At 32.7% G+C, this 26,717-nt stretch overlaps 1 protein-coding gene across 7 annotated transcripts in view; it reads right to left on the reverse strand.

Moving 5' to 3' along the window:
* The window catches only part of Smap1 (small ArfGAP 1), a 179,742-nt gene that overhangs the window by 59,080 nt on the left and 93,945 nt on the right, over positions 1 to 26,717 (reverse strand). For 4 of the 7 annotated variants that reach the window (XM_078019784.1, XM_078019781.1, XM_005334431.4 and 1 more), the window contains exons 4-6: positions 23,498 to 23,573; positions 11,521 to 11,601; positions 4,318 to 4,398 (exon numbers count right to left, since the gene is read on the reverse strand). In XM_078019784.1, coding sequence (XP_077875910.1) covers positions 4,318 to 4,398; positions 11,521 to 11,601; positions 23,498 to 23,573 — 238 coding nt within the window. The remainder of the gene's footprint in view (positions 1 to 4,317; positions 4,399 to 11,520; positions 11,602 to 23,497; positions 23,574 to 26,717) is intronic. The other 3 variants (XM_078019782.1, XM_040282907.2, XM_021732569.3) reach the window with 1 other exon arrangement.

A 26,717-nucleotide genomic window follows, 5' to 3' on the forward strand; every position in this document is an offset into this window, starting at 1 on the left:
TGTCAAATTCTGCCACAATAAGTTATAGAAATAAAATGCCCTATATATGTATGTATACTTGCATAAACTATATAAATAGATGAAGAAAAGACAAAAAATATAACAGAAAAACAGACAAAAAATTGTGAACCACGATTTTAGAAGAGTAAATCCAAATTGGCAATAAACATATGAAAGGTACTGAGCATCATCTGTAATCAAGGAAATGGACAATAAATGAGATACCATTACATATTCACTAGGCTGCAAATACTAAAATCTCTTGTCAGACCCCATGTTGTAGACAAAGTGAAAAGTGTTAAGAATATTTTTATATACACTTTGTAAAGTAGTTTGATATTATGCAGTAAAGTTTAAGATACAAATATATATGGCTCAGCGATTCCACTCCTAAGTACTTCCTAAAGAAATACTTGCTTAGATGAACACTTACAAAAGTGTTCATTGCAGCACTACTTATAATAGTTTAAACAAAACTATATAGAATTCAAATGTTCAACAGTGGAATGCATAAACTGTAAAACGTGTGCACGCGTGCATACACACACGAAAACTACAGTTATATACTACGTAACTGACTCTTACAAAATGTTGACTAAAAATAAATTTAAAAGAACATTACTAATATTATTTTAGTCATAATATAGAAAATCAAACCACATTGTTTAGAGATACATGTAGAGGTGGTAAAGTTATTTTTAAGATGCAATGAGGGTTGGGGATGTAGCTCAGTTGTAGAGGGCTAGCCTAGCGAGCTTGAGGCCCTGAATTCATAATCCCCAGCACCACACAAACACATAAAAAGATGCAATGAAATTGGTATTCATAGAGGGGAAGAGAAATAATTTTTGTTTGGGAAGGGTCATGGGGGAGGTGAGTTTCTGGGGTGCTGATCTTGTTTTACTTCCTGATTTGGGTGATGATACATGTTGGTAATTTTACATAAAGATTATTAGCTGTAACTGTGATGTAAGTTGTATATGTAGCACAGTTCCTGGCATACAGCAGATTGCCAATAAAGCCAAATCTTAATGATAAGGATATTATTCTGATTATTTGGATTATTCATATTACTAGTTTAACTACTACTATACCAATTTCTTCTCTGTGGATTATTTATGCCTCCTGGAAACATCACCTCAGGAAGACTATCAAGAAAAATACCTATTTGTTAAATAAAGCTTCTTCATTTGTGCTACTGTTCTTCTAGTTTCTCCACTATAATACTTTTAAATGTATGGTTTTTCTTACATATTCTGCACTATTTGTTTGCAAAATTTTAATAGGAAGTAAAGTATTTTCCTCTATTGATGGGAGCCACAGCCGAAGGAGCCCCAGCAAACTTCCAGCTGCCAGTTGATGATTGGCTCACAGCAGCCCCAGCAAACTTCTAGCTGCCAACTGATTGGCTCCTTTGCGGTGATGCTCATTGGACTGTTTCCCTGCCCTTTCAGACCACGAGCTGCTCATTGGGGGACTTTTTTTGGCTCCGCCCCTGCAACCCAGCCAATCAGCCTCAAGAGCAGGAGGAGTGGGTAGGTTGAGAGGCTTGTGGGAAGTCCATGGTGGCAGCTGGGCCCTGAAGGTTTTTCCTGAGGAGCTGTTTTGTTTGGCATGTGTGGTTCTAAAAACAAAGTTCGTTTCTTTTGACAAGTGGCTCCTGAATTGTGCCCAGCCAGACTGCGGCACTCTTTATGATTTTTCTCTTAGCAAGGCCTCCACCTTCAGCAGCAGGAGGGCTAATCTTTGCAGGGTAAGCAAGAGAAACAGATGAGGCATGAACATGGTTTAATAAAACCTATGGCTAAAAGAAAACACTAAAGGTGAAGTGCTAGATTTCTCACTGTTCACATACCCTGTATGCCTCAGGATTGTGATACAGAGACTATACTCTGAAGTAAATGTTGGGGCCCATTATCACAGCAAACAACATAAGGTGATTATTTACAATGTAAGGCTACAAACACACAAGGTCACTACATCAGATGCTTACCATATTTTAATGGTGAAATACTTTTTTTTTTTTAAATAATGGAAGAATAAAGATGGTGTTTTAAAAAGGAATTAAATTTTATATCTTACTACATATAACAATAAGGCATTATACAAACTATTTTAAAATTTCTAAGTTTTAGAAACAAAAAATAAAACCTTATAGTGAGTTGAAAATTACTTTGTAATCAAATATGAAATTAGTGATTTCACTCACAGCTTCTTACTGATGTGCATTAAAGTTACCATAGAAGAGTTAGTCAGTCAAAAGGTTATAATCAACTTGAATCTAATGTATGAAATATGATATGTCAAGAGCTTTGTAATGTTTTGAACAACCAATAAAAAAAAGAATTAAATTCGTTAACACCTAAATTTAACACGGTAAAAGGTAAGAATTTAATTCAGTAAACTATCACTAAAACAATAATAATGATATTCAAACTTTAACTGAAAAAAGTATTTTAAAACATATTTCAAGGGATTCCACATAGCAAAATAATTCAATAGTCTTTAGGATTTAATTAATTACTTATCACTAAATAATAATTTATTAATCTTTCTGCAGGACCTTGGAATCAAGACACCAAAAGGAATTATAAGATAAAAAGCAACAATGAATCCATTTACATGTATTTAACACAAAGGAACACAAAAAGGAAACACAGGACTTAGCTCCACCTGACTAATAAATGATTTAAGGAAACAAAATACCTACTCATCTGTGTTAGATAAGGAATTTATCTAATAACATAAAACAGTAAAAGAAGGTAATAAGTAATAAAATCAAGTGCATAGCAATGTCTACAGAAGTTTGAGGAAAAGAAAAAGTGGATCTAGTTGGGATGTCTAATTGACTTTATGGAAAAGGTGAAATAAGGAAGTTTAAGGAGAGGTAGGGAAAGAAAAGGATGTTCTTGGCAAAACAATTTAACACACATGGAAAATATAGTTAGGTGACAGTGGAAGAGTCTAAATGGTATGAAAAATGAAACAGAAGCAGAGGAAGGGTGAGATGATGAATGGCTTCAATTGTCACATAAAGGAACTAAGATTCTCAGAGTACTTAATATCTCTTCAATGTTGAAGACTTGTTGATAACTTTTTGAGAGATTGTTCCAATAAATGACAAAGAAAGAACTGCTATATATTTCTGCACTGTAAATGGATGTACTTTGTGGTATTATAATAGGTCTCAAGTTGATTTTAAAATTTAAACAACTAACATCAAGGATGCTGCCTTTATGAACAATTCTCTTACCATGCTTTAGGTTCATATGATAAAATGCATTCAGAGCCAATCCACCATAATTATATAATCAGGTCCTTTGCAAAAATATAATGATCTTTGTACCTCTAGTATGCCTATCACATCTATCCTGCACACTACTACCAAAATGATCTTCCAAAAAAACCCTTCCAGATTTGGTACATCACCTGCTTTAGAATCTGGAGTGCTCCCATGGCCTTTCCTTCCCTCAAAAAACAAACATCTACAATGTGGGTTCAACTCATCATTCTGGCCTTATTTTTCTCTACTTTTTATAAATAAACATATACCTTTTTTCAAACTCACTGTTTTTTTTTTTTTCTTCTTTGTGGTGCTGGAGATTGAACCAAGGGTCTTGTACATGCTAGGCAAGTGCTCTACCACTGGCTACATCTCTAGCCATCAAACATCTCTTTCTTTTGTTTTTTTTTTTTTTTAAATATACTTCCATTTACAAACATACTTCCATCTATTTCCAGTTTCCATGTCTATTTTCAGGCTATTCTCTTAAACTAATATACTCTTGTCTTCCATCTTAATCCTTCCTACACTTTAGATCTAATTCAAATGTTATGAAGCATAAGATCTTTCCTGGAAGTCCCTTCAGCTATGACTTCTTCATTTTCTAAAGTTCCACTGAAAGATGTGTATGGAAACATTCCCAAGCCAAGTGTGATGGCACATGCCCGTAATCCCAGCTATTCAGGAGGCTGAGGTAGGAGGATCAAAAGTCAAGGCTGGCCTGGGCAACATAGCAATACCTTGTATCAAAACAAAAACAAAAGCAACAAAAACCACCATTCTATATAACATTCATGAGAGAATACTTGTCCTTACACTTGTGTGTAAGATGATCTATACACACATTTATAATAGATTATAAATCATACAGGACAAGTCACGAGGATATGCTTACCACACAGTATTCAATTGAACAATTACTTAAAGGAAAACAAACTATTTGCATATCATAAATATCTAGAGGGTCATTAATATAAGTATATAAATAAGATGGTAATATTAATAGTTTTTTTTTTAAAAAAAAGGAATTTTACCTTTTCAGTTGTAAGTGGTTTTGTAGGCTTTTCTGGCTCCTTTTCTCTCTTTTTCTCTTCCTTCTTTTTTTCTTTTTCTTTCTAAAACATAGCCCAAAGTTTTGATAAGTTTATTTTTTAAGCATGGCCACTTTTAATTCTTTTTTTATTTTATTAGTTTGAATTATCATGTGAAAATGTTTACAATACCTAAGTATTATTGAAATATAAAATACAGCAAATTTATATTCTCACTGAAATTATGTGTTGATAACTCAATACTAAGTATCTCTCCAAAAATTAAAATATGAGACAATTTAGTACATTTGATATGACAGAAGTTCATGATATTTATTTTAAACATATGCAAAATCCATTCAATAAATTCTCACTACATCCTTCCATAAGGATGTGCTTCCAGATAGCAACCATAATGCTGAATTTTGAACAAGCAAAGATAAACTAATTGAAGAAATAGACCTCCTTTTTCACATGAGTGAAGACAAATTATAATGGATAACCACAAGGATAACAGTATAAAATTACTATAATTGTTTTAAAAAATACAAAATATATTCAGGCCATTATTACAGGTTTTTAGTTTTCAAAATAGCAAATATTATTATTCTCTTGCAGAAAAAAATGATAAAGATAGTACATAGAGACCAGCAGTTAAGGTAAACTATAATGGAATCATGATGATCACAATTTGCATTTCTAGAAAGGATGAAACATTTTAAAATTAAGGATCAAAAACAATAATGACAAATGTTAAGGGACATAAAATGCCAAAGAAGTGAAAAAAGATTAGACAAAGAGCATTTTTTGTAGCATTTCAAGGAAGAAATGACTGGAAACCTAAAATTGAATGACTGCTACATCTGCATACTAAAATATGCCTTAGTTTCTTGTACCAAATATAAAAAGATAAAACTGATGAAGAAATACAATCCATCAACAAATATATTAAAAAAATGTTCAATATCCCTAGCAATTAGAGAAACGCAAATCAAAACTACACTGAAATTCCATCTCTCTCCAGTCAGAATGGCAACTGTCAAGAATAAAAAGCAACAATAAATGCTACCAAGAATGTGGGGGGAAAGGTATACTCATACATTGCTCATGGGACTGCAAAGTGTTGCAACCACTATGGAAAGCAGTATGGAGATTCCTCAGAAAACTTGGAATGGAACCACCATTGACCCAGCTATCCCACTCCTCAGTTTATACCCAAAGGACTTAAAAACAGCATACTACAATAACACAGACACATTGATGTTTATAGCAACTCAATTCACAATAGCTAAACTATGGAACCAACTTAGATGCCCATCAACAGATGAGTGGATAAAGAAAAAGTAGTATATGTACACAATAGAATATTATTCAGCCTTAAAGAAGAATGAAATTATGGTACTTGCTGGTAAATTAATGGAGCTGGAGATTATCATGCTAAGAGAAATAAGCTAATCCAAAAGAATCAAAGTTGGAATATTTTTTCTGATATGTGGATGCTAATTCACAATAAGGAGGGAGGCTAGGGAAGAATAGAGGTACTTTGGATTAGACAGAGGGGAGTGAAGGGAGGGCAAGGGGTATGGAGGTAGGAAGGATAGTAGAATGAATGAACATTTATTACTCTATGTGCATATATGATTACACAATCAGTATAACTCTACATTATGTACAACCAGAAGAATGAGAAGTAATACTCCATTTATGTATAATGTTAAAATATATTTATACTGTAATATATAACTAATTAAAACAAAATTTAAAAAAAAAGAAATTGTTAAAAAAAATAAAAAGAAAAAAGGAAGACCACATGATAAACACAGAAAATAGTCAAAAAAAACCTATGGGTTGAATTTGCATCTGTCCCTTTAAAATGGTCTTTGATACAAGCTTCATCAGACCAAATTTGGTATATGTAAATCAGGAACAATAATATGGGCAATTTGTATGGTATAATATTAAAAAAAAAACACTAGAAGCTCAAAATCAGGCAAAACTATGTTTGAGCTGTAATGGTGACAAATGCCTGTAATCCTAACAGCTTGTGAGGCTGAGGTAGGAGAATCCCAAGTGTGAAGCAAGACTTAGCAACTTAGTGAGGCCCTAAGCAACTTAACAAAACCCTGTCTCTAAAGGACTGGGGATGTGGCTCAGGAGTTAAGCACCCCTGGATTCAATCCCTGGTACCAGAACCAAAAAACTACATTGTTTGGGGATATGTACACTAGTATAAAATTATGATGAAAAGCAAAGGTGTAATGATAATGATGATAATGATGACAATGACAGTAACTATAAAAAGTCAGGATGCTAATTACCCATGGGAGAAAGGATGAGATTTAAAAAGGAAGGTAACATAGACGATTTCGAAGTGTTAACAATGTTCAGTTCATGCAGTGGCACAGTGATAGTTTTAAAGTGATAGTTTTATAAGTATTCATTAAAACAGACACATATTTAATGAGCATTTCAATATTAAAAAGAAAAAAGACACTAAAATCCTCAAAAACAGAACTCTGTAAACTGTAAAACACTATACAAATATGAGACACTGTAACTTTAGTATTTGCTGTAATGATATAAAAAAGAGGGAAAAAAAACCCTTGGTCCTTATCCCAAAGTTTAAAAGAAATTCATAGCGAAGATCTTATGACATGAATATACAATATCTTCAACTCAAATTTAGGAACAGCAAGAAAATTCTAAAGCATTTCTCTTTTCTTTTATTGGTTCTTAATAAAGAGCAATGAGTGTAATAGTATTTCACAAATCAGTGATAGCATTTGAACTAAAACTTAGACACTAACAAACAGTATGAGTGTACTACTTTGTAGTGAAAGGAGAATAAATATATGACTAGAACTTCCAGAACCTATATAAAAAGAGTTTATATTTGAGGTTCTTTTAGACTAAGGTTCTCTAAAATATCTGTTTCAATAATGCTTTTCAGGAATGAAATAAAAGTTAACATAAAGCTGAACTTTCTGAATACTTAAAGTGCTAAAGCGTAAAAACAATCTATATTCTTTAACTACCAGATAAGAATATCAAAACTGGCATTTTGAGACTGGAGTGTAGGCAGTGATAGAGCACTTGCCTAGCACATGTGAGGCACTAGGTTCAATCCTCAACACCACATATAACAAATAAATAAAATAAAGATATTGTGTACATCTACAACTAAAAATATATTTTTTAAAAAACTGATATTTTTTAAAAAACTGATCACGAAAATTAAGGATATTAACATAGAACAGACAAAAGACCATCTAGAAAGTTGAATATATTTCTAAAAACATATTTTTATATCTGCTCAAGTACCTGGACTTCAGGTTCTAAAATAAGGAAGATGTGAGCCTTTAAGGATAACTAGAAACATTACTTATTGGTGATCAATCCCAACCCAAATCAAAACATTCATTTCCAAAACACAATTACCACTTATTAAGTGCTTCCTTATTACTTAGTTTAATTTTTATTAAAACCATTTAGTTACTCTCATTATTGTCCTCTTACAAATGAAGAAATGAAATCTTAGAAAAGTGGTGCCCGAAGCAACACAGCTGATCAGCATCCCTTTAGGATAAGGGACTAGAGACTCCAAACATTCAAGTCTCTCTACTCAATGTGGTTCAGTGGAGCTTCTGCTATTCTTGTTATTGTTACTCCTTACCACAACAGTTATTATTCACTGAACCCTTACTATGTGCCAGGTGCTGTTTTGACTTAGTCCTCACAATAACTTTATGAGGTAAGTAACATTATCTTGGGCTGGGATGTAGCACAGTGCAAAGTGTTTGCCGTGCAAAGTGTTTGCCTAGTATTTGCAAAGCCCTGGGTTCAATCCCCAGTTCCAGAAAAGATAACAACAACAACAACCACCTTCACTTTGTAAGTAAAGAATAAATGAGTTGCATAAAAATCCTTCATATATTACAAGATGTTTTCTATATATTATTAGCAAAGTTTGGTGAGGCAAGCAATGCAAAAACACATTCTCACTAGTACATTGAGGACAGGTAGCTCCATAACCTCTCATAGATGTTAGTTTTGATATGGTCTGAAAATCTGTGCTCACCCCAAAATTCTTACATTGAAAATAAATCTCCAATATGATGGAATTAAGAGGTGAGGCCTTTCATAGGTGATTACATCATGAGGGTGGAGTACTCCTGTCTAGGATTAGCACTCTTATAAAAGAGGCCCTGGAGAGATCTCTTGCCCATTTTCACCATAATAGGCCATAGTGAGAAGGTGCATTCTATGACTAAGGAAGTGGGGTGCACAAGACATACAGTGTCCTGAAGCTTTGAGCTTCTACTTTTTTATAGCCTTCGAAAATATGAGAAATAAATTTCTGTTCAAAAGATATTCAATCTTTGGTAAAAATTTTCAAGGAAGGCATTATGATGAGTAGGAAAGACTTCCTAAACACTGCAACTGGCAGGCACATTTGAAATCACCAAAATAAATCAAATTAGCTAGCTACATTTAATAGAGGAAGAACATGCTTTTAAACACTGGAATTTCAGCCATCGATGGTTGTCATCTACTCTGATTCTAGATATGGTATTATAACACAGGGTTTGAAGTAACAGTAACAGCATGGACTCTAAACTCAGATAATACAGTTTAACCCACTATAGAATCAATAGCTGCTAAAAGATCAAAGAAGCCTTTTAGAACCTAAGAAGTTCTATTTTCTCTGAAAGAATAAAATACAGCAGGTTTTGGTATTGTAAAATAGTAGTTCCTGAAATTTAATTGGTACACATAAGAATTATATAGCGAAATGACAGACCTCCTGTTCAAGAAAATGGATAAACATTCTAGAGTCCTATAAGACAGAAAAAAAGTACATATTGGGTTCATCATAATCAAACTATATGTAAGTTATTGAGTTGAAGACATGGGTGCCAAATTTTGATTAGATACTATCTTTAAAAGTATGAGCATATATTCTCTACTATACTTGTACACTTACTTATTAGCTTACATAGTAACACTATAATAACAAGATAAAATACAAACGAAATATAATTTTAAAATTATGAGAAAAAGCATGAAAAGACATTCTAAATGGACTACCTAAGCTATAGACATTAGATTTTTGAGATCAAATAAGATCACTGCTTTCTGAGATCCAAAAGCAGGAACCACATAAAAGCATAATCCTATAGTAACACATGCCTTCAATCCCAGCAACCTGGTAGGATGAGGCAGAAGGATCACAAGCTGTAGTCCAGCTTGGGCAACTTAGTAAGACTCTGTCTCAAAATAAAAAATAAAAAGGGATGGGGATGTAGCACAGTGGTAGAGTGTCCATGGATTCACTCCCCAGTAATATGCATATATACACAAAGTGCAATCCAGGGATTTCACCTTCTTTCCCTATGAGAAATATCTTCAGGGAAAATTTTCACAGGGCCAAACCTGCCTTTTGGCATCTTTCCACTTTCTCAAGGCAACCCAAAAACTCCTAGAGTGCTTGTTTCCTCAAGACTGCCTACTGACCTAAGCCACCTATAATACTCAAATAACCCAGTCTATCTACTTCCAACCCTGTACTTTGTGCTCTAAAACCATCCCTCATAATTTCATGAATTTCCCTTGCTCAGCTAATAACTCATGGATTCAAATGTTCCCAACTTTCTATTCTCTTGGTTTTCCTCCTGTCACTCAACATACTGGCTGGGGTTGGGGTCTTGGTCTCCCCACCACCATAAATCTGAGTTGTAGACCTGTATGTCCAATCATCTGCATATTCCAGTTACTTCATACTCAGTATATTCAACTTTTAATTCATTTCCTTCTCCTTTCTATCCTCAAACTTATTTATTCCCTTCAACTTATATCCTTATCTCACTAAATAGTTTCATCATATATGGAGAGGGGCTCAAGCCAGACACTGAGTCACAGGCTTTCCAAAGCACCTCAATGATTCATCAATTACTAAACTCCAAAGATTCTACCTTAATATCTCTCAAAACTATGCTCTCCTTTTCATCTCTATCCTCATTTACCACATGCCTCCATCATTTTATTCCTGAATAAATCTTGGTACTCAAGCCTTTTAGTCATCCATCACCAAAATCTCAGTCCCCATGGAGCCAGTAGAGTAGTGTTATAAACATGAAAATCTGATCCTGTCACTCCTCAGAAGTCATCATTAAAGTGCCTGGGTCTTCAGAAGGAACACCAAATCCTTTAAGCAGGCTTTTAAGAAAGCTCTCACACTTCTTTATCTTGCTATTACTGCAGCTATGCCATTCACCTTGCAACTCCTCAAGCACTATACTTTACCCATAAACTTTTTAACAAGGTGTTTTCTCTCTCTATTTGGAATTCCTCCTAATCCTTATATCTTGAAACATATTCAGAGTATAAGATGCATCAAAAGCACACCTGCTGTATTAACAGCAGCACAGTGAGTTTTCCTCAATCACTAAACTGATTATATTGCACTATAAACTGCTGTACAGCTGTTTTCCTTCATTAGATTGTAAACTCCTTGTGTGCAGGGGCTTTATATTGTTTTGCTTGCCTTTATATCCCTCATATCTAGCATGCCATTTATCAAGGAATAGACATTAGAAAAATGATAGCTGAAAGAAGTCCCCCCAAACTAATTAATTCAGGCCAATGTAACAAAAGAAAAAAGGTTAAGAATCAAAGGAAATTACAATTCTCAAATATTTTAGGGCACTCTTTAAAAATGCATAGTGATGATACCATGTACCCAATACCCCCATTCAAAATGTATTCTAATAATGATTATTCTAAACTAATAAACCCAAATTACAAACATTTTATCTATATAATGGTTGCTATTGCTTCAAAAAATTTTTGATATTAATTTTTTTCAAGTACTTATAATAATAGAAACACAGATCAAACAGTTCCTTAAAGTGTAAGATAGTAATAACAACAAAAAACTAATTGCTTAACTACTGTTGAGATATATTTATGGCCCAATAAATCAGTAACCCTGAAATTAAATATAGACCAAAATTCTTTAATTATACCTGTGGCATTAAAAAAAAAACGAAGAAATTGTTGCTTTTAAAAACACAATTAGTACTGTGGATCATTCAAAATTAAAAAAAAAAAAGCTATTGTAGTGCTCTTAAATTATGGCAAATTGTGAAAGAAAGTTCATTTATCACTGAATACCACATAATGCAGATGGTTAAAACACTACCATACCTCCAATTTGTTTTTCTCAACAGCAACTTGCAGAGAAGGAGAAGATACCAAAGGCTGAAGAGGAGCATCAGAAGAGGAAATCTGCAAAGTGCAGATAAAAAGTCAGGAAAAAAAAAAAGTGATCAGAATTGACAGGCTTAAGAAAGACTCATTTATTTCTGAGATACAGAAGCATGTTAAAAGGGAAAACATGCATAAAAAAGGAAATACTGCTTTTTTTAAAACTTCCATGTGAAATTCTTAAAGGAAATAGTATAGAATAGTGTATTATTTAAAGCTGATTTCACTAGATCACACCAAAATTGGTGAAAAATAATTAAACCTCTCTGATAGTTCACTTTCAGTCAATATTACTATTGAAAGTTAATGTTCTGAGGCATGAACATTGTCCCAAGTAGAACAGTGAAAATAACTTTGTTTTTAACTGATAGCTTTAAAGAATGAAAAATAAAACAGCTGAAAGATTAAAATTTTTAATCAATGATTTAAGAAAATAGGTAAAAAAGAAAGGCTGGGAGAAAAGACTGGACTAATGTAATTTAACAACTGAATAGCAGACAGACTTAATTCAAACCAATTTATATACTTGCTTCTTTAAGATTAGCATGCAAATACCATTTCCAGTGCTATACTTGCTGAATTACCCCAAAACATTATGAGACAGTTATAAATGCAGTGGAGGTAATTTATACATGAAAAAGTGTTTCATCCAAAAGCTTTTTCACACATCTTCCTACCCAATTTCTACATGCATAGTTGATCACTTTAATGAAAGCATTATCTTCTTGCTCTCTTTTACTGCCAAAATATAACTGAAATACATTTACAAAATGCATAATACATCTTTGGAGCCATAAAAGTGACATCTCTATATTGCCCTATCATATGCCTGTGTGGAATTTTTAAGGTGATAGTACAGATAGATCATTATATAATGTCAAAATAACACTGCAAGATGACAAGTCCTCCTTCAATCTCCTTGTTAAGTTAGTTCAGGATATTTTTTCCTGCAGTGTTGGCTCTGTTATAACTACATAAACTAGCTATTTAATTACTACTACAGCGCATTCATATAAAAGTAGTATACAATACAAGGATCTTTCATTTTTAAAAAGTCAAAATTGCATTAGAGACTGGCTTAAAGATGATTTGTCCTACTGGATATTCACTTACTAGAGATCTTTAACTGAAAGTTCACATAAAAAACAAGAAATTAAAAAGCAATAATTTAAAATATCATAACTTGCATCATAAAGCTCCTTTTTCTCAAACTTGCAACATAAAGCCCCTTTTCCTCAAACTCATGTAAAACCACAACATAAAAATATGAAAGGTTCCAGACACAATGGCACATGCTTATAATTCCCATGACTCAGGAGGCTGAGGCAGGATTGTAAATTCAAGATCAGACTCACCAACTTTGTGAGACCCTGTCTCAAAATTATAAAGGGCTGGGGCATAGCTCAGTTGTAAAGCACCTCTTGGATTCAACCCTCAGTATAAAAAAATTAAATAAATAAATAAAATACAAAGACCATCAAGAATTACCAGTCTTTAGAAAATAAGATAATTTCATTGTAAAACTGTTCTGTTTTTGAGAAGACAATAAACTGACTTGGCCAATCTCAAAACTAAGAAATAGAAATATAAAATTTTTAGTCAATAAATATTATTATTAGTAATTTAACAAACATTTTAATGCAAAAAAATGGAAGAGGGAGAAAATTTAAAAAAAAAAAACAGAAGAGGGAGAAAATACAATGTTCCACATAAGAAGAGAAACCTGTTCAGTAAGAAAGACAATGAAAAATCCTATAAGCATATCAACAAATTATGATATACTATTTGCTATTAAAAAAGAAATGAATTAAGAGCACATACAAAAGTAGGGTGGAATTCAGAAACATGCAAAGAAAGAAATCAGACATAGAAGAACACATAGTGTTTTGTACTATTCACGTGAAACTCTAGAAAAGAAAATGTAACCTACTGTGATAAAAAGCAAATCAATGGTTTATCTGAGTTGGGGTAGAAGATGATTATTAACAAGGGGCCCAAAAGAGCCTTTTGGAATGATGCAAAAGTTCTTTACCTGATTATGGTGGTAGTGGTTTTTTTATTTGCCAACCATTAAAATATATGCATTTTATTTTCTATAAATTATATCTCAATAAAGTTAATTTTTAAAAAGTCAATGAGCAGGGTAAAATACATTGTGTGAGCAAGGAATAAAGAAACAGAGCTGAACATATTGGTAACTGAAAATAAGAAGCACTACAAGTTTAAGTGGAAGAGAAACGAAAGGATGGCAAAGATTAAAAGGAAATACAGAGGCAACAAAAACTAGGTGCTCTGGGGAATTTCTAAATCTCTCAAAACTATCTGCTTCTTACCACCCTAGTATGAAATTGCCACTATCCATCTCCTGAATTAGTCCTAATAAGTCCCCCCACTCCAATTCTTATTCTTTGCCAAACCCTTTCTCCATACTTCATCATTTTGAAATGCAAATTTTATCACATTCTAAGCTTAGAATTCTTAAATAGTTTACATACATTATAGAAAGTGAAATTACAAACTCCTTAAACAGGCCACACCTACCTAGTTCTCCCTACTCCCTTCCCTGCCTGGTATATACTCTGTTTTGGGGGTTTCGGGTCTCTAGTCTACATCTTGTGACTCCAACAGTCATTGCTTTTACTGTTCCACTGTTTGAAATACCAACACCTTCTATTAGTCCCTACTTATCCTTTAATTTTGAGGTGACACTGCCCCCTCCAGGAAATATTCAAATGATTATTTGACACCTTCAAACTGAGTTACACAGACCCTTTATATGTGTTCCCAAATAGCTTCTGTAATATTACCATATTATAAAAGTTATCAATACTGTCCTGCAAATATCTGATTATTTATTAATATTCTCTATCCAATTAAGTTCTCTGAGGAAGACATTTCTAGTATGCTCACTATTTTTAGCAATTGTCAACCAATAGGTCTCAATAAATGTTTCTGACTGTTATAGGAAAAGAGGAGGAAGAGAGAATTTCAGAGGGAGAACTAGAGGAAGACTCAATCTCTGCAGCTGTCATTGTCCTGTGGAAGTTCACTGGCTTGCTAAGATACTTTTCTTAAATCCCTTATAAATTATGTACATTTATTTTCACACTTAGTATTTATTTTAACTAGATATTAATTTCCATTCTACTGAATTGTCACACTTTCATATGGATAGAGGAAAAGACTTAGAAAAATTTTCAGGGACTTGGTTATGTCAGTAAATTTAGTAGTCATGTTTAAAAGTCCTTTTCTTCCCTACCTTTCTCCTGCCCATCCTTTCCATCCATGAGAAAATACGCAAAGTGAAACTGAAGCTTTTTAGAAGTCTAGAAATCATTTTTTTTTTAAAAGGATTTTTGGCCAGGCACAGTGGCGCATAACTGTAATCCCAGTGACCTGGGAGGCTGAGGCAGGAAGATGGCAAGTTTGAGGCAAGACTCAGCAAGTTGACACCCAGTCACAAAATAAAAAATAAAAAGAACTGGGGATGTAACTCAATGGTAAAGCACTCCTGGTCAATTCCCAGTATCCTCACCCTACCTCCCTGAATAAAAAGATTTCCAATGTCATTTACACTTCTGGGATGTCTTTTTACACAAAAGCTAAAAACATTTAATAAACTAACAAATAATCATATGAAACACCTATCAATTAAACTCACCATTATTAGGAGTATTAAAAGACTTTGATAAACTTAACCAAGTAAACATGGCTACTAAACATGTGGAAGAAGCCTGTCTTAATATATTAAATTTTAAAAAAATTTTGTTTTTGTTAAGTTATACATGACAGTAGAATGCATTTATGCACTTTGATATATCATACATAGATGGGATATAATTTCTCATAGAATTTTCTGAGTGTACATGTTGCAGAATCATATTGGTCATGTAGTCAGATATATATATATATATATATATATATATATATAGTAATAATGTCTGTTTCATTCTATCTTTCCTATCCCCACATCCCCTCCCGACCCTCCCATCACTTCCCTCTACCTAATCTAAGGTAATGCTATTCTTCCCTAGTGTCCCCTCCCACAACCTTACTGTGAATTAGCATCCATATATTAGAGAAAAAATTCAGCCCTTGGTTTTCTGGGATTGGCTTATTTAGCTTAGCATGATATTTTCCAACTCCAACCATTTACTGGCAAATGCCATAATTTCACTCCTCTTTAAAGCTGAGTAATATTCCACTGTGTATATACAACATTTTCTTTATCCATTTCTCTATTGAAGGACATCTAGGTTGGTTCCATCATCCAGCTATTGTGAATTAAGCTGCTATAAACATTGATGTGGCTGTGTCACTATACTACCCTGATTTTAAGTCCTTTAAGTATAAACCAAAGAGTGGGATATTTTCTGAGGAATCTCCATACTGTTTTCCATAGTGGTTGCATTAATTTGTAGTCCCACAGCAATGTATGAGTGTACCTTTTTCACCACATCCTCGCCAACATTTATTATTGCCTATATTCTTGATGATTGCCATTCTGACAAGAGTGAGATGAAATCTTAAGAGTAATTTTTATTTGCATTTCTCTAATTGCTAGAGATGTTGAACACTTTTTCATATATTTGTTGATTGATTGTATTTCTTCTTCTGTGAAGTGTCTGTTCAGTTCCTTAGCCCATTTATTGATTGGGTTATTTGTTTTATTGGTGTTAAGATTTTTGAGCTCTTTATATACCCTTGAGATTAATGCTTTATTGGAGGTGCAAGTGGTAATGATTTTCTCCTCACGTTATTGTTTCCTTTGCTGAAAAGAAGCTTTTTAATTTAAATCCATCCCATTTATTGATTATTGATTTTACTTCTTGCGCGTAGGAGTCTTGTTAAGGAAGTCAGATCCTAGGCTTATATGGTAAAGATTTGGGCCTATTTTTTCTTCTATTAGCTGTTCTTTGTTCTAGTGCCTAAGTCTTTGAACCACTTTGAGTAGATTTTTGTGCGGGGTGAGAAACAGAGGTTTAATTTCCTTTTTCTACATATGGATTTCCAGTTTTGCCAGCACCATTTGTTGAACAGGATATTTTTTCTCCAGTCAATGTTTTTGGCACCCTTGTCTAGTATGAGATAATCATATTTATGTGGGTTCGTCTTTGTGTCCTCTATTCTGTACCACTGGTCTAAAGTCTATTTTGGTGCCAGTACTATGCCGTTTTAGTTACTATAACTCTGTAGTATAGTTTAAGGTCTGGTATTGTGATGCCTCCTGCTTCACTTTTCTTGCTAAGCATTGTTTTAGCTATTCTGGGTCTCTTATTTTTCCAAATAAATTTCCTGATTGTTTTTCTATTTCTATGAAGAATGTCATTGGGATTTTAGTAGGAATTGCATTAAATCTGTATAATGCTTTTGGTACTATGGCCATTTTGACAATATTAATTCTACCTATCCAGGAGCATGGTTTTCTCTGAGGTTTTCTTCAATTTCTTTTGTTAGTGTTCTATAATTTTCATTGTAGAGGTCTTCCACCTCTTTTGTTAGATTGATTCCCAGGGTTTTTGTTTTTGTTTTGAGGCTATTGTGAATGGAGTAGTTTTCCTAATTTCTCTTTCAGTGGATTCACTGCTGATGTATAGGAATGTATTTGATTTATGAGTGTTGATTTTATATCCTGCTACTTTGCTGAATTCATTTATTAGTTCTAGAAGTTTTCTGGTGGAATTTTTTGGATCTTATAGGTATAGAATTATGTCATCAGGAAACAGTGATAGTTTGAGCTCTTCTTTACCTATTTGTGTCCCTTTAAATTCTTTCTTTTGTCTAATTGCTGTGGCTAGAGTTTCAAGGATGATGTTGAATAGAAGTGGTGAAAGAGGTCTTGTTCCAGTTCTTAGAGGGAATGCATTCAATTTTTCTCCATGTAGAATGATACCAGCCTTGGGTTTAGTATACATAGCTTTTATGATGTTGAGGTATGTTCCTACTATCCCTAGTTTTTCTAGTGTTTTGAACATGACGGTGGTTTTTTTTTTTTTTTTTTTTTTGTCAAATGCTTTTTCTGCATCTATTAAGATGATCATATGATTTTTGTTTTTAAGTCCATTAATATGATGAATTACGTTTATTGATTTCCGTGTGTTGAACCAACCCTCCATCCTTGGGATGAATCCTACTTGATGGTGGTGCATTATCTTTTTAATATGTTTTTGTATGCAGTTTGCTAGAATTTTATCGAGAATTTTTGCATCTACGTTCATCAAGGATACTGGTCTGAAGTTTTCTTTCCTTGATGTGTCTTTGTCTGGTTTTGGTGTCAGGATGACATTAGCCTTGTAAAATGAGTATGGAAGGGTTCCCTCCTTTCCTGTTTCATGGAATACTTTGAGGAGCACTGGTGTCAATTTTTCTTTGAAAATCTTGTGGAACTTGGCTGAGAATCCATCTGGTCATGGGCTTTTCTTGATTGGTAGGCTTTTGATGGTGTTTTCTATTTCATTACTTGAAAATGATCTATTTAAATCATGTATGACCTCCTCATTCAGTATGGGTAGGTCATATGTCTCTAGAAATTTGTCAACGTTTTCAATATTTTCTACTTTATTAGAATATAAATTTTCAAAATAGCTTCTAACTAACTTTTGTATTTCAGATGTGTCCATTGTGATATTTCCTTCTTCATCTATATTTTAGTAATTTGAATTTTCTTTTTCTCTTCATTAGTACGGCCAGGGGTTATCTATTTATTTTTTCAAAGAACCAACTTTTTGTTGTCAATTTTTTCAATTGTTTCTTTTGTTCTAATTTCACCTCTGATTTTAATTATTTCCTGTCTTCTACTGCTTTTGGTGTAGATTTGTTCTTCTTTTTCTAGGGCTTTGAGATATACTGTTAAGTCATTTATTTATTGACGTTTTATTCTTTTAATGTGCTCAATGCAATAAACTTTCCTCTTATTACTGTCTTCATAATGTCCCAGAGATTCTGATATGTTGTATTAGTGTTCTCATTTACCTTTAAGAAATTTTTTATTTCATCCTTGATTTCTTCTACTATCCATTCATCATTCAATTGTGTATTATTTAGTCTCCATATATTACAGTAGCTTGTATTTTATTTTTAGTTTTATTGTTGATTTCTAATTTCATCCCATTATATTCTGATAGAATATAGGGTATTAGCTCTGTTTTTTTTGTAGTTACTAAGAGTTGCTTTGTGGCATAAGATATGGTCTATTGTAGAGAAGGATCCATGTGCTGCTGAGAATAAAGTATATTCTCTCATTGATGGATGAAATGTTCTGTATATTTCTGGTAAGTCTAAATTATTGATTGTATTATTCAGTTCTACAGTTTCCTTATTTAGTTTTTGTTTAGAAGACCTGTCCAGTGGTGAGAGAAGTGTGTTAAAGTCCCCCAGTATTATTGTATTGTGGTCTATTTGATTCTTGAAATTGAGAATGGTTTGGTTGATGTACATAGATGCTAGTAAGATTCTAAGCAGAGAAAGCCATGACTCATGCTTAGACTCAACCTACAGAAATTGTAAGATAGTAAATTGTGTTAAGTCATCAAATTTCCAGTAAATTATGAAGTAGGAGATAAAATTAATATAATAACCAATCTCTTTTTTAAAAAAGTGCAAAATCCTGAGCAATCTGGGATTCAAGTTCTCCATATAATCCTATTTGTTTTTTGAAATTTACCTCCTCATGCATTTATTTTCTCTTCCTCATCTACCTCCTCCTAATAAGCCCTCTTTCACACTTGCTAAACAGAACAATCTTATGGATTACTTACCAAACCCTAAGCACCAAATAATACCCCCAGGCTTTCCTTCCTCACCTCACTTTGGCAGAGATGGGAGAAAATGTCCCTTCAGATTGTAAAGTCTTTCCTGCATTGTCAACATTTCTTCTTACATACCAGCCCATTTCCTCTTTGCTGAAATTCTACTTCCCTATTGAGGATAATCTCAAATATAATTCCTTTAAGAATTATTCTAGTGGAAATAAACTACTGCTTTGTACATTCTGTTTTTATAGCACTTTTACTCTTTGGTAACAACAATTACTTCATTCTGCTTTAGAATACAGTTCACTGTACATGTCCATGACATGCTGAAAGTAAGCTACTTGGAGCAACAATTAAATCAATGTCAGTGCCCTGCACATGATACATACTCACTAATGTTGCCTGATTAAATGAAAACATAAACAAAGGAACATTCCAAGGGGATTTCAACAGTTAATTTCTGTCATTCTATATCTAATTTCAAAAGGAGATTAACACAAATCTTTGGAAAGAGTGTAATGAGGGTTGATAATGAATGAGGACAAAGTGACCATGTTTGTGCCCAGGATCATGTAGTTATAAGACACACACACATAAAATCTTTTCTAGTTTGACACTATAAATCAGTAAACATTTCTTCTAGTACAAAAATATTTCTACATACTTTCCTTTGTTTTTGCCCCTCTCTGAACTTTGCTTTTCTCCTTTAAGCCTTCTTCTATAACTCATGTTTACAGTGCCACAGAGCACTCAACACTGCAAGTTCTATACACAAACTCCTTCTATCAAAATAAAACATATAAGCCCCTCTGCTTTCTCAAAAGTACTACGTTAAAGCCACATTCTACAACTGTAAATAAATCCCTAGGAATGATTCTATCATAGCCTCTCTCGTACTCTATATAATGGATTGAATGAGGATTGGTTCACAGACATATTAGATGGCCTGGGAAGCAGAGGGGTAAGAATTTAGAAAATGCACAAAACTGCCCTTTTTTAGTTTATTGCTTCATATTTTGTCACAACATTTTGAAATGGTTTGCTATAAAAAGGCAAGAAATATATTGGTATAGTGGTTTAAAGGGTTAAAAATTATTGCCTTACACAGAGGAAAAGAGTCATCTTTATGCCTTTACTGCAAAACTCTCAAAATAAGAAAATAAATTAAGAGCAGTAACATATCCTGGAGCACTTAAAAAAAGACATGAAACAAAAGGAAATAGACAAATTATAAAAATCAGACAGAAAAGCTACAAACTAATTTAGAGCTATTTAATATAAAGTAATAGTCTCATCAAGCTTAATAGCCACTTGAAAGAGCTCTTCTTTATCAGAGTTATCTCTAGCTTCCATATGAGGGAAAACATACAACCCTTGACTTCCTCAGTTTGACTTATTTCGGTTAACATATTGGTCTCAAGTTCCATCCATTTTCCTGCAAATTTCATTATTCTTTATGTCAGAATAAAATGCCACTGTGTATGTATACCATATTTTCTTTTCCATTCATCCAATGATAGACACCCAGGCTAGTTCCAGAGTTTGGCTATTGTGAATTGTGCTGCTATATACTTGGGTATGCATTTATCACTACAGTATGACAAGTTTAAGGAGGAGTGTTATGGTATTGTTGGGGCATATTCTGCTCCGAGTTCTTTTGAGGAAATTCCATACTGATTTCCAAAGTGATTATACTAATTTACAATCCCATCAACAATGTAAAAATGTTCCTTCTCCTCCATACCCTCTCCAGCATTTATAATTATTTGTGTTTTTGATGGTTGCTATTCTAATTAGAATGAAATGAAATCATGGTGGAGTTTTGTTTGTATTTCCTTAATTGCTAACAATGTTGAACATTTTTCATATATTTGCTGGCCATTTATATTTCTTCTTTTGAGAAATATTATTTTAGTGCACTTGCCCATTCATTAATTGGGTTGTTTGGGTTTGTTTTGGTGCTCAAGTTTTTGAGTGTTTTATATATTATAGATATGAATCCTTTGAAGAGTAGCTAGTGGAGATTTTCTCCCATTCTGTAGCTTCTCTCTTCATGCTGTTTTCTTCCCTGTACAGAAACATTTTAATTTGATGCTATCTCATTTATAAACTCTTAGCATTGCTTCCTGAGTTTTAAGGATCCTACTGAAAAAGTTACTACTATATGTTGAAGTGTTAGCCCTACGTTTCTTCATGCAGCTTCTTCAAAGTTTTTGGTCTAATTCCAAGATCTTTGATGTTATTTGAATTATCTTTGTGTAGGGTGAAAGATTGGAGGATCAAGTTTCATTCCATATATGAAGAATTTAGGTTTTCCCAGTACCACTAATTTAAAAGGCTGTTTTCTTCAAGGTATATTTCTGGCACTTTTGTCAATGATCAGATGATTGAAAAATGATTGTATCTATGTGGGTTTGTCTCTGTCTTCTATTCTGTACATTTATTTATCTGTTTTTATGCCCGTATCATGCAGTTTTGGTTACCATAGTTCTGTAATATAATTTGAAGTCATATTGTGATGTCTCCAGCATTACTTTATTGACTTAAAACTGCTTTTGCCTATTCTGGGTCTTTTGTTCTTCTAAATGAATTTTAGATCTGTTTTTTTTTTTTCTAGTTCTATGAAGAATACGACTGGTATTTTGATGGATACTGCACTGAATCTGTATATTATTCTTGATAACATGACCATTTAGGAATATTAATTCTGCCTATCCATGAACAGTGGAGGTCTTGTATCTTCTTCAATTTCTTTCTCCAGTGTTCTATAGTCGGTTAGATTTATTTCCAGTTTTTGTTATTGTTGTTGTTGGTGGTGGTTTTTGAGTCTACTGTGAATGGAACATTTTCCAGATTTCTTTCTCAACAGATTCATCATTTATAAATAAAAAAGAAATAGTTGACATACATATTTGATTATTACAATAAAGTCTTAACTAATAAGTACCAAAATGTTGAACTGTTAGGTATTGTACAGAAAAGATATTGCTTTTTTATGTTCATTTGTTAACCTACTACTTTGCTGAATTTGTTTATTAGCTCTAGCAGTTTTCTGGTGAAGCTTTTTAGATCGTCTATGCATAGCATCATATCATCTACAGTTATAAGGTGACTCCTTCTTTTCCTATTTTTATTTTTATATTCCCTTTTCTTGCCTAATTGCTCTGGCTAGAATTTCTAGTGCTATACCAAATAGGAGTGGTGAGAATGGATATCCTTGTCTTTTTCCAAATTTCACAGGCAATGCTTTCAGTTTTTAAATTTTTTAGTATATCACTTCTCCATATGGACCAAAAATAAAACAAAAACTGTTGTCTACAAAATACCTGAAAAATTATTTCACCAAAAGATTAGTTTATAGCTTGCTTACTTATTTTTGGTACTGGGGATTTAACCCAGGGGTACTTTACCACTGAGTCACACCTTCAGCCCTTTTATTTTTTATTTTGAGACAGGTCTCACTAAGTTGCTTAGGGCCTCACTAAGTTGCAGAGGCTTCGGCCTCCTGCTTCGGCCACCCGAGTCAAATCCCTGGGATTGCAGGCATGTGCCACCACACCCAACTATAGTTTATTAATATGGAAATCAAAGGCCAAAAAATATCTTAACAATAAATGCAATTAGCTTTAAACTATAATTAACTGAAATGGGAAAATTTAATCAGAAAAAAATAAAAAGAAATAGTTAACATACATATTTGGTTATTACAATAAAGTCTTAACTAATAAGTACCAAAATGTTCAACAGTTATCAATTAAAATGTCAAGCTTTAAAATAATACTGGGCTAATTGTTTCATGTTTTAAAAGACCCACCAAAGACCTTGGAGAAAGACTTTTTTCTTTTTCATATGTTCCCAGAATTTAGCAAAATAAATTTTTCTCCCTTTTCTGTTAGTATCCTAATCATTTTTGAAACTTTCATAAAATTAATTTTGTTAAATGTCATATAAGCATTTATTAGACTCTTATTCAGAACATGCTCCTTTCTATATCAGAAGCTCTGCTTTGCAGATCAACATTATATGACTCCTCCCCCTAAATTTCCAACACTTAAAGTATCTAAACATACATAACCAGCATATTGTTACAACAAATAAATTTACCTATGTGGTAAACTTTGATATCTATACAACAAACATCAGTTAGAGCTGAAGGATTTACTTACATTTGTAATAGCTATAGCGTTTTTATCATAGTATTTCTTCTTTTCATATTTATCTCTGATGAAAAATTCTACTGCTCTGAAAACAGATAACTTAAGGAAAAGCATGAGTTTAGTTACATGTATATTTCTCTTTATTCATTCCTTTCCAAAAAGACTACCCTCTAAAATTTTTTACTCTCACACTACTTCTGCTTATAGTTCTGTAACCTTCTTTCCTTTCGCCCCTAAAAAAAAAAAAAAAAAAAAAAATCACATTTTCCAGGAAATTTTCCCATTCAACAAAAACCATCCAAATCAACTTCAGAAAGAACAACAACTGGGGCAGGGGCTGTAGGTCAGTGGCAGAGTGCTTGCCTAACATGTGTGAGGCTCTGTATTAGATCCTTAGCACCACATAAAAATACATAAAATAAAGGCATTCTGTACATTTACAACTAGAAATATATATAATTTTTAATTCCTTCACTACTGCCACCACCAAACTAATTCAGGTTCATTTAGAGTTTATAGTATAAGTAAATAAACTCATACCCAGGCAATACTCACAATGTGTTAAACACCATATTTTGTAAATTGTGCATATTGTTTCTGTTAATTCCTCTCACAACTCAGTAATGGACATACTAGTATTTTCACATCATAGATGAAGAATTAGCAACATGGAAAGAGTGTATACTGTACTGTGATCCCAATACAATGCTCTTTTCTACTAAACATACTATATCATACACAGGTTAGTGTATCATATGGGATTCCTTTTGGATTACAAAAATAATGGACAAATTTTCTCTTGCAAAGTTGAGGAAGGGAGAAGTCAAGAAGCTAAAATTAAGGGTTTCACTTATAATAATAAATGCTTCCAAGAAATGTCTAAGTAGTAAGCAATTTAAAAAATTATCTAAAGTCAAAGTTAATATCATTGATACATACTGTTTTACAAGGATATAAAAATAAAATACAGCATTAGTATAGGAAAACTCTCTAGGACCTTCCTAACTATTTAACAGAAAACATTATTTTAAGAAAAAAAATCAAAGCACATCACAAAGGAAATTTTTTAAATTCCATGGTAGTCACTCAAGGAAGGACTGTGATTTAAGGAACATACTATGTCCTTGGTTGCTCTCGGTGTCCACCTTCTTCTTTGAGTAAAAATGTCTCACAAGGTTCTTATGTTTTTGTAAAAAAATTCCAAATGTTAGTTGACCTAAAGAACTATCCCAGGAATTAGCAAATTTTTACTTATAACACCAAATAGTAAATATTTTAGGTTTTGTATGAGAGCTAATAACTACTTAACTCTGCCTCTGTAACTACAAAGTGGCCATAGAAACTTCAAAATAAGTGGGCATAGCTGAGTTTTAGTAAAAATTCATTGACAAAATTAGGAAATTGATTCACAGGCCTGTAGTTACTGACTCCTGAATTCTATTCAATGCTGAAAGCAAAAAACAGCCATGATAAATTTATAGAGGGAACCTGTCTTTAAACTGTCATTATGCAGACAACTTAGACAACGTTGAAAGGAAAATTTGTACAACTTCATTTGTGATACCAATAGGCACTTATTTAATTTGAAGTTATTGTGACTCTGATCTTAGCCAATCTACCAGACCTATTCCTAGATATAGAAAAAAGATAGTCATACTCACCTCACAAGGTTAATGTGTATGTGACATACACACATACATACATATACACAATATATACACACATATATTTAAAAATAAAAACTAACTTCATTTATTAAATGCTTATATATATATATACACACACACAAAATAATATATGTGTGTGTGTATATATATATCACTTAGTATAATACATAACAAACAGTAAGCATTTGATAAATGAAGTTAGTTTCTATTTTTACCTAACTTTATGCTTCAGTTCCATCCGCTTTAAAATATACTCATTTTAGTACTCATCTTACAAGATTATTTTAAGAATTAAATGTTATATATGTAAAGTAGTAAAAAAAAGAACGGTATATGACAAAGTACTATTCTAAGTTTTAATTCTTATTGACAATATAAAGGTATTTTGATAGGCATATCATCTTTTAAAAGATAGGATCCATAATCAGGGTACAAGAGGAATAGCAACAACTATGTTAAGGACTAAGAAGGTTTACACAAAATCAAGTTTAAACAGATGTGTTAATGAAAAACAACAACAAAAGAACAAATATAATTGAACATCAGGGAATTCATTTTTCAGGCTCTAGATGTCCTTTAATATACAATTTAAGTTATAATCTACATTAATGTAGATTAATAACACAACCAAAAAAAATAGAATGAGAATATTTCAGAGTATCAAGATAAGGAATATATTACTAACAATTCAAGTTTAAGTGGCTGATTTGAGATTTAATAATAAAACATCAAAACATCCCAAAATCTTCTCCATGCCTATAATCACAAATCATTCAGTAAACACGTCTAAATCTTCCTTCCTCCAAAACTAAAAATTGGTACAAGCTCAGAAATTTTTTAACATTATTACACGTTTTATCTTTTAATATGTATTTGTTTTTTAAGACTTTCTCCCTTTCTTTAAAGATACCACTTGAACCAGAAATTAATATCTACTCCCAAGAAAAAAAATCTTCCAGTTTCAGACACATACCAGTGACAGCAGTAACACTTCAAAAAGCTTAGAGGAGGAGAACTGCTGATTAGCTTTGGTGCACAATAGATCTCATGGAATTGAAGTAATTAAAGTTTTTAGATAAGATGAAATATCCTAATAATGAAAAGCTTAATGTAAAGCTTTATCATTTGTCATGCGTTAGCACATGCAGCCTATAATTAACCACATCCCACATGAGAATTACACTTTCACAGCAGCTTTTACAAAACTATTATAAATTGTAAAGCTTTTAAAAAGCAACAAATCTTGTTACGAACGTAATTAAGTCCCATATTATATAAATTTAACTCAGTTTGATTCCACATACCTCTAGGGACATATATCTATAAAAGTGCAGAGATGTTAGGCTTCAAAAAGCAATGAGCTTTCAAACAATGGAAGGAAGGAAGGAGAGAAGGAGAAAGGAGGGAGAGAAAGTGGTTCTCTTACTAGATTCCCTTATAAAATAAAACTATTTTATCTATAAAAGTACTAAGATATAAGGCTTTTCAAAGAGCCGTGAGATATTTATATTTACTTAGTACTAGAATTTGAACCCAGGCCTTCAGACATGCTAGGTAAGTAC

The sequence above is a fragment of the Ictidomys tridecemlineatus genome, chromosome 8 (genome assembly GCF_052094955.1).
Source record: "Ictidomys tridecemlineatus isolate mIctTri1 chromosome 8, mIctTri1.hap1, whole genome shotgun sequence".
Taxonomy (NCBI): Eukaryota; Metazoa; Chordata; class Mammalia; order Rodentia; family Sciuridae; genus Ictidomys; species Ictidomys tridecemlineatus.